Here is a 13,445-nt window from a genome sequence, read left to right as displayed (position 1 = left end):
CTTGTGTGCTTACCTTTGCAAAACGCACAGCACACTCCAGTGTGCTTTATGACCAGAGTGCAGTCTTTCGGCAATTCTGGACATTTCTCTTGAATGCAGATTACTTCTCCATTCTGAATCCCAAAAGTTACAATTGCATATTTTGAGAATGATTATCCACATGATTAGGTATCAATATTCATGGATTTTTTAACTCACAATACTGATCAAGCAATATTGAGCAATTCCCAGATCTGTTTACCTGTCTGACATCAGTTTTAAAGTGGGTTGTCATGCCTCAACGAAATAAAGGTTTGAGAGAAGAAACAAAGAGTTATACATCAGTAAATTTAACCTCGCTTAATAGAGAGTTTAATTGGAGAATATTTGGAAAATTTTGATTTTAATAAGATTCATAAAAGTTCGACATTTATGAGATATACTGGAATTTTTAAACGATGTAACAGGATGTTTTTCATAATATTAGGGCAGTAGATTTTGTATGAATCTCGATTTTCAGGGATAGCCTTGTAATACGGAAAGTAAAGTTTGGTGAAATTGCATCGAGAGTCGAGTAAGGTGGGCAAGGCCTTTCTTCCCCCTCCCCTTCCTCCCTCTCCCCCATCTACAATCCCTTCAGTCTTGGTTATATGTTCAGTATCCTGAATATCAGCACCACTTTGCTTCTTGGCTGACGGTACAGCGAGCAATTTCAAGTGAAGTACCTTCAGGATACTGAACATAATGACCGAGGAGAATGCATAATATGTATTATGGAGAAGGAGCAGATAGGAGGGTGGAGGAGGAAGGTAGGATGACATCTTGGCCCACCGACCACCACTGCATTTACTCACACTTCTCTTTGCTAGTTATTAGGAAAGGAAAGCTTTTTCTACTTTACAAGAAAAATAATGCTTGTTTAAAAATGTATTACACATTTCAAAGACACACAAACATGTGTACAACATAACTGTCCAGTGTCAAGCATTTGGCGTTAAAATGAAATTTTCACCTATCTCACACGCTCACTCACATTACAATTTTCATGAAAGAAATTAAGGAATCTTCCATTCAAAATCATACTTAAAGCTTGCTGAATCACACTTAGTGTGTTGCTCTTGTCAGGTATTCCCAAACTGCTGCTGACAAAGAAGGCTCGTCATATGTATCATCATTGTGGATCACGAACTCGTTTGGATATAATCTGGGTGTGCATCCTGTTTAAATTTGAAATACTGATAATGTTGCTCACTGCCATAAGAAACCTTCTAGGAATATCAAGTCAAAGTGTGCTCGCACCGACATACCAAAGTGAACATCCTGAGTCGTAAAGATAATGTTTGAGCAAACTTTATCACTTCCCTTGAAAGTATTCATTTTAGTTGGTGCTGTCCCTTCCACTGTGTACCATACAAAGCTAAAGACCCTCGTCCATTCGCTTTATGCTACTTCACTGTGCATTCAAATTGGCGAGAGTTGACTTGGAGCTTCGACTAACTCACGATGAAGGTGGATTTATGAATGTGAAATTTAACTAATAACAAGTATAAATTTTTTTTAAGTAGTTCCAAAAAAAATTGATACTGATGGAATGGAAACAGGTGAAGATCAAGGGTTATGGAGGAGAGCAATACTTAGAATATATGTGAAGCTTTGCTTTGAAGGATGTCTGAACCATGATTACACAGTGATGATAGAAAATCGACACCCCTTTCAAAATTTTCACTCTTTGTTGCCTTATAGCTGTAATTTATTTCATTATATCAGACTTTTTCCACCTTCCTTTATGCATCATAACCCACAACTTCCAAATGAAAAAAAATTCTCCAAACATCAGAAATTTAATTAAAAATACAAAACTAGAATATCCTGGTTGGATAAGTGTCCACCCCCCTGAGTTAATATTTGGTGAAAGCACCTTTGACAGCAATTACAGCTGTGAGTCTGTTGGGCGAGTTCTCTACCAACTTTATACACCTTGACTGGGAAATATTTGCCAATTCTTCAAAACAAAACTGTTCAAGCTCAGTCAAGTTGTGTGGGGAGCATTGATGGACAGCAATTTTCAAATCATGCCACAGATTTATGATTGGATTGAGGTCGGGCCTCTGACTGAGCCACTCAAGAACGTTTATCCTTTTGTTCCTTAGCCACTCCAGTGGAGCTTTGGCTGTGTGCTTCAGGTCGTTGTCATGCTGAAAGGTGAACGTCCATTACAATTTCAGCTTTCTTGCAGAGGGCAGCAGGTTTTCCTCTCGGATTTTTCTGTATTTTGCTCCATCTATTTTCTCTTCTATCCTGACTAGTGTCCCAGTCCCTGTTGATGAGAAACATCCCCATAACATGATGCTGCCACCATCATGCTTCACAGTGGTGATGGTGTTCTTTGGGTGATGTGCTGTGTTGGGTTTGCATCAAACGTAACATTTTGCATTTAGGCCAAAAAGTTATATGTTCGTTTTGTCAGACCACAAAACCTTTTACCACATTACTTCAGAATCTCCAGAGTGATCTTTTGCATACCTCAAATATGAGTCAATGTGGGCATTTTTGAGTAATGTCTTCCTTCCTGCCATCCTACTGTGCAAGCCAGACTTGTGGAGTGCTTGAGATATTGTTGTCACATGCACACAGTGAGCAGTGTTTGCCAGAAAGGCCTGTAACTCTTTCAAAGTTGCCAATGGCCTCTTGGTGGCCTCTCTGATCAGTCTCCTGACTTGGTCATCCAGTTTGGAGGGACAGCCTGATCTCGGCAGGGTGTTGGTGGTACCATACGCCTTCCACTTCTTAATGATTGCCTTGACTGTGCTGCAAGGGATATTCTATGGCTTTGAAATATTTTTATACCCATCTCTGTGTGGCTTTCCACAACTTTATCCTTTGGAAAGCTCGTCGGGTCTCATGGTTGAGTCCTTGCTGTGAAATGCACTCCCAGCAGAGGAAACCAACAGGAGCAACTGATTTTATTCTGAAATAATCAGAATCACTACAATTTAACACAGGTGGAGGGCAATTAACTTGGTGTGTGATTTTGAAGGTGATTGGTTACATCTGAACTAATTTACACTTACCATTTTAAAGGGGGGGGGGTGGACACTTATCCAACCAAGATATTCTGGTTTTGTATTTTTAATTACATTGCTGGAATTTCTAGAATTTGTTTTTCACTTGGAAGTTGTGGGTTACGATGTGTAAATAAAGGTGGACAAAGTATGATTTAATGCAATTTAATTCCAGCCTATAAGGGAACAAAAGGTGAAAAATTTGAAAGGGTGTGTAGACTTTCTATAGACACTGTACTATGCATTGACTCAGATTTGCCAGATATGAGGACACTTTAAGGTTGACGTGAACTTTTTAGTCTAGAAAATCAAAAGCACTGAGGTCTTGATTCAACCTCACTTGTTTCTCCAGGTAATCATCCTGCTACACATATCTACATCCACACTTGTCCCTTTGATGGAGTGGTGTCTTGATTCCACCTGCATAGAAAGCTTAAGTGGGACAGGTATGCAGTCATCTCATGACTCAGGCTTTAGTGTTTCATTCATAAACTTAATTCCACCCACATTATTTTTTTTGGCTGGTTCAAAGGAATGAAAAAGCAATCAAAAGGAGATGAGTCGAGGTTGTATGAGGTTTGAGTAAGGATGTCCCAACTCATCTCCACTAGAGTATTACTGTACACATTTGTCATGTGATAGTCTGACAAGAAGCTGCACTTATCATTGAACTGTCTCGTCTGGGTTTGATTGTCGGCCCCACTTTCAACAGCTGATTTGATGCTTCACAGGCAGTGCATTGTATTTTGAGCTGGTGGGTTCTGTACGTTACATTTAGCTGGTGGACGTTGAAGGTCCGATGGTGTCTTTCATAAAGAGTGGACAAGTCATCTCTGGAACACTGAACAAATCACAATCCATGTCCAAATCACCTTCAGTGAAACATCCAGCCTGGCCAGTCGGTTCGTAAAAGACTTGGGCCAAAAACGTTCAATGTCCGACAACACAAGAAGATGGGAACAATTGGGGCCATTAAAGTAGTAATAGTAGAAGTCATAGTAGTAGTGGTAGTCGTAGTAGTAGTAGTAGTTGTAGATTTCACCAGGAAGAAGATGTGCACAGTGGAATAGGGAATTTTTTCGTTTGACGTGGCTCATCAAATAGATTTATTTGAATCTGGAAAAATTGTGTCAAAAGTCTTTTTTGCATCTTCTGTGGGATTGTCTATCAGGTGATGACCCTTTTCTTTCTTTCCATTGTCTTGCCACTGAACCCCTCACTCAGCTTTAAATCCTCTTTCCTATTTGGTATGTTATCTTTCATTAACGTTTTAATCCCCCATGTGTTGTGGCAACAGACTCACATTTTTGAACCCACTTCATTCGCTTAGCTTTGTGCAACACGGATGGCATTTTGTTAAACGTTTATGTAAACATGGTGCAAAAAAACAATCTGATATCAAAACAAGAAAACAGTTGGGAAGAAACTTTTGTTAGATATGCTTTAGTTTTCAATGTTCTCAGAAGATAAATATATTTATTAAAGTTTCAACTTCTTTTCCACCATTCTTTTATGAAAACCCTGTAATCATAGGAAAACATCACAAAATGGTAATTTATTGCCATTCTCTCGTACCCCTTGTGGTGCATGTACATCATGGAGTATTGAACTTACATTCAGATATTAACGTTCCCATATCTGAAAATTTCCCTTGAACAGGTCATTTCACCATCGTAGGGTGCTGCTGGAGCAGCCCTCAACCACTGAAGATAATTTGGCAAGGGTGCTGCACACAACGGCTTACCTTTTTCAAAAGGCAGCATAGGATCTTTAAAGACCCTTTGGGTTATAACAATCATGGGACAAATCTAGGAGACGAGACAGCCAGTATAACATCCTTCCAAATGATGGTGTGTTCATTGATGCAACACCCTACCTACAAAGCACCCGGATGACAGTTCATGGTCAGTCTGGAAAGCAAGCCCAAGGTGAGCAGCTCAAGGGTGAGTACACTACCTCTGAGCCGTCAGCTCCTGTTTGGGAACCGAATACAATTAAACTACAAACACTGCAGATATAATTCTGGTAAATTCTGGATAAATGCCCAAGTTTAATCAATGCGAGAAAATGAGTGAAACGTTTTGAGCCTTATCATTGCAGCAGCAGCACTTGAGATCCATGGCACAGTGGAATAGCATTCCAAATGCATTTGTTTAAAAAGCAAAATTGGAAGAAAAACAATCTCCCTTGATTTTGATCCCGAGCTGGTCCTTTGCTGTGTATGGTCTGACTCACCTTACACATGCACGTCAAACAGGGATCGTTGAGATTGAAAGGAATCTGAACAGCTTCGCCTTCATTTTCACAATGCGCTATTGTGCCTGCAATGAAACACACATGCACAGTGCTTCGATAAAATGTTTTTGGAAATCATATTTTAGACTGAAGTTGAAGAGAATAAATTGAGGTGCGACAGTGAATTTTTTTTGACAATCACCGATTTATCAAAATTGGTTGCATAAATCAGCAGATGAGAGGACTGTGCAGGGAAGGAGAGTTGATGGAAGGAAACCAAGGAATGTAATGAGAGATCTCTGTAGCTCAGTACAACAGACAACTAACAAAAAGGGATGAAGTATTACATTGACTTGCAAAAGTTTTCATCAACGTGAAACACATTCACTTGATTATCCTTCGGCTGCATTTGGTTGGAGAGCCTTCAACTCATTTGGTTAAAAACAAATTAGCTGCATTTGGTTAAAATGCAATCGGCTGCATTTGTTCGAATAAACTTTTGGCTGCATTTGGTCGAATAACCTTCAGCTCGTTTGGTTAAAAAGCCGTTGTCTGCAGTTGATTAAAAAACAATCGGTTGCATTTTGATAAAAAAACAATTGACTGCATTTAGTTTAAAAGCTATTGTCTGCATGTGCTTAAAAACAATTGGCTGCATTTGGTTAAAAAGCCGTTGTCTGCAGTTGATTAAAAAACAATAGGTTGCATTTGGATAAAAAAACAATTGACTGCATTTAGTTTAAAAGCTATTGTCTGCATGTGCTTAAAAACAATCGGCTGCATTTGGTTAAAAAGTCGTTGTCTGCAGTTGATTAAAAAACAATCGGGTGCATTTGGATAAAAAAAAAACAATCGGCTGCATTTACTTTAAAATATATTGTCTGTATTTGCTTAAAAAAAACAATCGGCTGCATTTGGTTAAAAAGTCATTGTCTGCAGTTGATTAAAAAAAACAATCGGTTGCATTTAGTTTAAAAGCTATTGTCTGCATTTGGTTAAAAAAACAATTGGTAACATTTGTTTAAAAAACAATCGACTGCATTTGTTTTAATAATCTTCGGCTGCAATTGGTCAAATAGTTTTCAGCTCATTTGGTTAAAAACCAATCAGATGCATTTGGTTAAAAAGCTGTTGTCTGCAGTGGATTAAAAAACAATCGGCTGCATTTAGTTTAAAAGCTATTGTCTGCATTTGGTTAAAAAAAAACAATTGTATACATTTGTTTTAAAAGCAATCAACTGCATTTGGTTTAATAATCTTCGGCTGCAATTTGTCAAATAGTCTTCAGCCCGTTTGCTTAAAAAACAAATGCCTGCATTTAGTTTAAAAGCTATTGTCTGCATTTGCTTAAAAAAACAATTGGCTGCATTTAATTTAAAAGCCATTGTCTGCATGTGCTTAAAAGATAATCGGCTGCATTTAGTTTAAAAGCTATTGTCTGCATTTGCTTAAAAAACAATCGGCTGCATTTAGTTTAAAAGCCATTGTCTGCATGTGCTTAAAAGATAATCGGCTGCATTTAGTTTAAAGCTATTGTCTGCATTTGCTTAAAAAACAATCGGCTGCATTTACTTTAAAATATATTGTCTGTATTTGCTTAAAAAAAACAATCGGCTGCATTTGGTTAAAAAGTCATTGTCTGCAGTTGATTAAAAAAAACAATCGGTTGCATTTAGTTTAAAAGCTATTGTCTGCATTTGGCTAAAAAAACAATTGGTAACATTTGTTTAAAAAACAATCGACTGCATTTGTTTCAATAATCTTCGGCTGCAATTGGTCAAATAGTTTTCAGCTCATTTGGTTAAAAACCAATCAGATGCATTTGGTTAAAAAGCTGTTGTCTGCAGTGGATTAAAAAACAATCGGCTGCATTTAGTTTAAAAGCTATTGTCTGCATTTGGTTAAAAAAAAACAATTGTATACATTTGTTTTAAAAGCAATCAACTGCATTTGGTTTAATAATTTTCAGCTGCAATTTGTCAAATAGTCTTCAGCCCGTTTGCTTAAAAAACAAATGCCTGCATTTAGTTTAAAAGCTATTGTCTGCATTTGCTTAAAAAAACAATTGGCTGCATTTAATTTAAAAGCCATTGTCTGCATGTGCTTAAAAGATAATCGGCTGCATTTAGTTTAAAAGCTATTGTCTGCATTTGCTTAAAAAACAATCGGCTGCATGTAGTTTAAAAGCCATTGTCTGCATGTGCTTAAAAGATAATCGGCTGCATTTAGTTTAAAGCTATTGTCTGCATTTGCTTAAAAAACAATTGGCTGCATTTTGTAAAAAAGTTATTGTCTGCATTTGGTGAAAAAAATAATTATCTACATTTGTTTAAAAAGCAATCCACTGCATTTGGTTTAATAATCTTCGGCTGCAATTGGTCAAACAGTCTTCAGCTCGTTTGGTTAAAAACCAATCGGATGCATTTGGTTAAAAAGCTGTTGTCTGCAGTTGATTAAAAAACAATCAGGTGCATTTGGATAAAAAACAATCAGCTGCATTTAGTTGAAAAGCCATTGTCTGCATGTGCTTAAAAAACAATCGGCTGCATTTAGTTTAAAAGCTATTGTCTGCATGTGCTTATAAAACAATCGGCTCCATTTAGTTGAAAAGCCATTGTCTGCATGTGCGTAAAAAAGAATCGGCTGCATTTCGTTTACAAGCTATTGTCTGCACGTACTTAAAAACCAATCGGATGCATTTGGTTAAAAAGCTGTTGTCTGCAGTTGATTAAAAAACAATCGGGTGCATTTGGATAAAAAACAATCAGCTGCATTTAGTTGAAAAGCTATTGTCTGCATGTGCTTAAAAACAATCGGCTGCATTTGGTTAAAAAGTCGTTGTCTGCAGTTGATTAAAAAACAATCGGGTGCATTTGGTTGAAAAGCCATTGTCTGCATGTGCTTAAAAACCAATCGGATGCATTTGTTAAAAAGCTATTGTTTTAAAAAAACAATTCACTGCATTTGGTTTAATAACCAAATAATAACTGCATTTGGAATGCTATAAATGAGGCTGTGTGTGAGTGTGAGTGTGAGTGTGAGTGTGAGTGTGAGTGTGAGTGTGAGTGTGAGTGTGTGTGTGTGTGTGTGTGTGTGTGTGTGTGTGTGTGTGTGTGTGTGTGTGTGTGTGTGTGTGTGTGTGTGTGTGTGTGCGTGTGTCTGCCCGTGCCATAACTTTTTTACCATTTGAGTTTTTGTCATCAAATTTTCATCAAAGCTTTATTATGAGAATATGGAGAAGACAAATTAATCATTTGATCAAAAGGTGAAAGGTACTATTTGGCATACGGAAGAAGAAGTCAGAATACAAAGTGGGTGGGCCTTGCATTTTCAGATGCTTTCGAGTTTTGGATTATTATTATGCCTGACCGCAACCCCACCTCCTGGTAATAGGTAATAAGACAGCGACAATGTGCTTTTGTGGCAGACAGCCATCGGCTGTTATGGGATGCGATCTGTGTCTCACTGCTCCATCATGCCAGGAGGTATAATTCCATATATATGTGTATATATATATATATATATATATATATATATATATATATATATATATGTATATATATATATATATATATATATGTATATATATATGTATATATATATATATATATATGTATATATATATGTATATATATATATATATATATATATATATATATATATATATATATTCGTATACCTTCACGTGATTTTTAGGGAGATTTAGGAGACAATGGACAGATTAACATGGTGTATGGGATTTGAACCTGGAAGCTGTGATTCCAGCATCGTGAGCTGTTTGCTCCAATGGGAATATCAAACAGGCAAACCCATAAATTACGCAAACTGCTCTCGGATGATGTAAACTTGGCACCACTTTGCAACCAAACGAGGCTTGTGGCTTAAGATCTGTCCACCATCTCAATCGATGTTTCGTAACAATTCACGTGAGTAACATTACCCCTCCCCCAAAAAAACCTCCAACACCGCATTACATCCAAACAGCAGACAGTTCAACGACAACACAAACACTGCAGTTATTACATGCTTGAATCCAGAGTAAAGGAACTTTATAGTCTCTTAGTTCACACACTCAGAGCTGTCTTCCTACTTCAAAATAACCTCTTGTGAGATACAAGGGAAACCAACAACAAAAAATTCCACTTTGCTAGCTCATCCATGTGTACCTGCAAGATAGGGTGTTTTGCTTAAAAGCACACTTATGTTAAACATAAATAAACACTGTTCAGCGTTAAAAGATATTTGAAACAGATGTCTGCCACTGTAAACCTAAAGTAAACCTTAACGATTTCTATTGCTCGAAGGCAGTTTGTGTTTGCATTAAGGCTCTTACTTATTAAACCCAACAGATTCCGGAAGAAGGAAGCCCGTTTCCATAGTGAAGGAATGATAGCAACACTTAAGAAAATAATTAAGGAGAGACATTTTGGACTGTTTGGCATTAGATTTTGGTGTGATTAATCAGGGGGGAAGAGGTAGGGAGGTCGGGAGGGAAGTGCAAGGTTTGAAGGGGTGAGGTCAACGGAAGAGGAAGCACAAACAGAAGTCAATCAATCAAAAGCTGAAAGGTCAACCACCTTTAATGTGGGGATACTAATAACTCAGAAGCCATTGTTCACAACTTATTTGAAGAAAAACAAGTGGATCAGAGCAACTCCGGCACCGTCTATACCGTTTGAGTTGTCTTAAATAAGCTTTGTACACCATTATAAGCAGAGATTGGCTGAGGAAGAACAGGGCATATAATTGCCTGAACAAGTATGTGGGTAGAAAGTAAGTTATACAATGTTTTTGATCCAGGAAAGATTGTCTTTCTGTAAGACCAATGGACTTTCTAGTTTTGATTCAATTCAACAAGGGCATGTTTTGGTTGGCAATGTTATCGATTATTTTTTTAAACCGTGATCCAATGCTCAGGAAGGGGCTTGGACATATCACTTGTAGGGCAAGGACATTACTGGACAAAGGAACAGATTTCACAACAAAAGAATTGATTCATACAAATTTCAGTCAAATTCACACTAATACCAAGAAATAGATGGAATCAAATACAATATACAGTGGAATAAATAAAAGTGTCAAGTGAGATTAATAGAACATGGATAATAATCAGTGTAAAATGTGAGGAACCTACTTAAAAAGCTGAGCTTGTAAAGGATTAGCTTCCTGCAAAAAAACTATTAGTCTGAGCATAACAATAGATTGGAAGTAGACATAAAGCACACAAACACACAAAACAAATGCTTTTGAAGTCATTGAAAACATGAAGGAAAGACATGACACGAGAGAAGCCATGTGCTACACAAAGAGAACACTTTCGTATAATGAACAAGAGAATTTGTCACTCTTAGGTACCACCTGTACAATCCAGTAACTGGAGGAAACGGAAAATCGTCACACACATATTTCAAAGGTAACACCTGAGCTTTTGTTGAAAACTATTGAATGAGGGGATTTCAGTTAATTCAGCATTTAAGCTATTCCAGAATTTAGGTCGGGTAAACACAATTGTTTTGTTTGTGAAAACCATACGAGTGCATGCAAGATGAAAACAATCATTCTGTCTCATAGGGTAACAATGAGTAGTACTATTACGTTGGAACAGAGTAATAAAAGTGTCTGATAAATTACCTTTAGGTAGTTGGTACATGAAGATTCCAACACAATATGAGAAGAATAGCCCCGTGGGGGACTGAGCGTTATTTCCCCAACAAACAGGGTGAAAATGAGCAATTAGGGGGAAAGGGCCATGGCTCCCCTTTCTGAAGTGGTCCAGTCATGGGAAGCACTTCTTAAGTTAACGGTATGGTCCTTATGTTTCATGAAGAATTTGGTCTGAATCTGGCCATCGGTTTCGGAGAAGATTTTAAAAATAAATCACCGGAATTTGAGGCGAAACCCTGGTTTTCAGCCTCATATAAGGGATGGATCCAGATGGGGAGCACAACCTCTACAAGGCCTTACTGTCCTGATGCATTGCACCAAATTTTTTTTCCGTATTGCTCTGGTAGTTGTGGAGATGTTTTAGTGAAAATGAGGGATTTGGGGAGTGGGCCTGTGACCTTCTTTCCAGGGAAGATATGGGCATGAGGAGCACAACTTAAGGTTAGGGTATGGTCCCGATGCCTCGTGGTGAGTTTGGTCTGAATCTGTGTCGTGGTTTCTGAGAAAAAGATTTTTGAATAAAATACCAATATTTGTAGCAAAACCCCCTTTCATCCCCATTTAAAGGTGGCACATCCGGATGGGGAACCCAACCCCGTGAGACCTTGCTGTCCTGATGCATCATCCCAAATTTGGTCCATATCGGCCAGGTGGTTTGTGAGGAGAAGTTATTTTAGACAAATGGTAATGGATGGGTACCGGGACCCACTCCATGAGCCTATTTTGGAGAAATAACAGAATAAGTCAGGTATTTTAAGGATATTGCAATCACAGAACAGCAAAGTTCATTGTGAATAAAATCCAACATTATTTATTATTCTCATAGCCCGTTTCTGGACAATACTCATTTTGTCGAGATTGCCTTTAAAGCTGTTCCCACAAGAAAGTATAGCATAATTCAAATAAGGCAACGTTAAGGAAGAATAGAGTATAAGCAAAACATGTATGAGTACAACTGCCTCTCGTTTGTTCATAACACCTGTATTTCGAGACAATAATTTACAAAAGAAATTAATTTGTACTTTCCAAGCTCAAAAACTTGGTGAGAACTAAAAAAAAAAGAGACAATGGAGGCCACTGAGTTGAGCAAAATTTTAGGAATTTAGAAATAACATATGTTGGTCCATTTCCAGGGAAATTATCAATTACCAGCAGAGTACCCACTCTACTGGTGATATTGTTCCAAACATGCAACACGTTCTTTTGATTCATAACTTTATTCGGGTGGTGTATAGGTAACTGACAGCTGCCTCAATCGCTCACAAAAAAAAATAACCCGGGTTACATGCATGAAGCAAAAACATATCTATTGCTTATAATTCAAAATTGCTCCCTTGACTGGAAAATGTGCGGACAAGAATACTGTACTGCAAATGGTGAGAATTGTAATACCCTCCCCCACATGGAGGTGGCGCTACACGATAGACATTTACATAGAAAATTTGTGTCCTTCCTTCCCCCAAGACCACCGGCAAAGATAAAAACACCTCGATAAACTCATTGGGGTCATGTTGATTCTATGTAGCAACTCTGGATGTAATCAGCCCAGAACTGGAGGAGGAGTCGCCCGACAAAAACACACAGTCACACAAACACCAGTCCGTGAATTATAGTGAGGATATATAGAGCATGATTGACAATGCCAGGTTATAATTCGACATCCAAAAGGTAAATGTTGCAAATGATGTTACTCGATTTTGACGCAAATTGTTGAGAACGGTGTGAGATGCCATCAGAAGTTCCCATTTTCAAAATGTTTCAGAGCTTCAAACACGACTTTTATTGTGATGGCAACAGGAAACTCACCCACCGCTAATAAAAATGTGTGACATGAGCTGGATGTAACATACAAACAGGACTAACATCCGTACCGAGTTTCGCTGCCATGGAACTTTTCATTCATGGTTGGGTGAAAAACATTTTGAATCCTCCACAAATTATTGTGACAGTCATTTTTAAGGTAGTTCAGGCTTTTAAGGCCTTGAATGTAGTGTTAAAGATGGAGTAGATGACATTCTGGTTGAGGTGCAAGTCACCTAGATCTGACTTGGAGACACTAAAATTGCTGAATTTAGATTGCTAAGACAGCAAAGTACGAGTGGAAACTGATTTGAGATCAATTTCTGGCTTGTTAACGGAGAGGAACATAATGACTATGTTACTAAAAAGAAAAAAAGGATTTCTTCCATTATCTTCCTGGATTGAAAATGCTAACAGTTTTGTGATAATAGTTTTGGCACAAGCTTCACTATGGAACCAAGGTGTTGAAGAATGCAAGTTGGCAACAGCTTTGCGAAAATGAAATTGCCAGTTTCAAAAAACAAGTCATTGATAATGGGACCTCAGGCAGGGCAAGTGCCAGATATGATGGAAACTAAAAGAATGTACGTGGTTGATACGGTCAAAAATAAGAATCAGTACTGATGTAAAGCCAGACTTTACACTGATGAGATTTGGGTTTGCTGTTGTTGAGTGCATGACCAACTAGAAATGCACTCAGTTGAG

General features: G+C 37.8%; 1 protein-coding gene across 3 annotated transcripts in view; it reads right to left on the bottom strand.

The window, feature by feature from the left end:
• Positions 1-13,445, bottom strand: part of BMPER (BMP binding endothelial regulator) — a 116,920-nt gene that overhangs the window by 65,642 nt on the left and 37,833 nt on the right. For all 3 annotated transcript variants that reach the window (XM_085892186.1, XM_085892185.1, XM_085892187.1), the window contains 2 exons: positions 5,277-5,362; positions 14-113 (listed from right to left, as the gene is read on the bottom strand). In XM_085892186.1, the coding sequence (XP_085748312.1) occupies positions 14-113; positions 5,277-5,362 (186 nt within the window). The remainder of the gene's footprint in view (positions 1-13; positions 114-5,276; positions 5,363-13,445) is intronic.

The sequence above is a fragment of the Eptatretus burgeri genome, chromosome 8 (genome assembly GCF_056783735.1).
Source record: "Eptatretus burgeri isolate ZD-2024b chromosome 8, Ebu_testis_v1, whole genome shotgun sequence".
NCBI lineage: Eukaryota > Metazoa > Chordata > Myxini > Myxiniformes > Myxinidae > Eptatretus > Eptatretus burgeri.
This window is presented reverse-complemented; position numbering and strand designations above follow the sequence as displayed.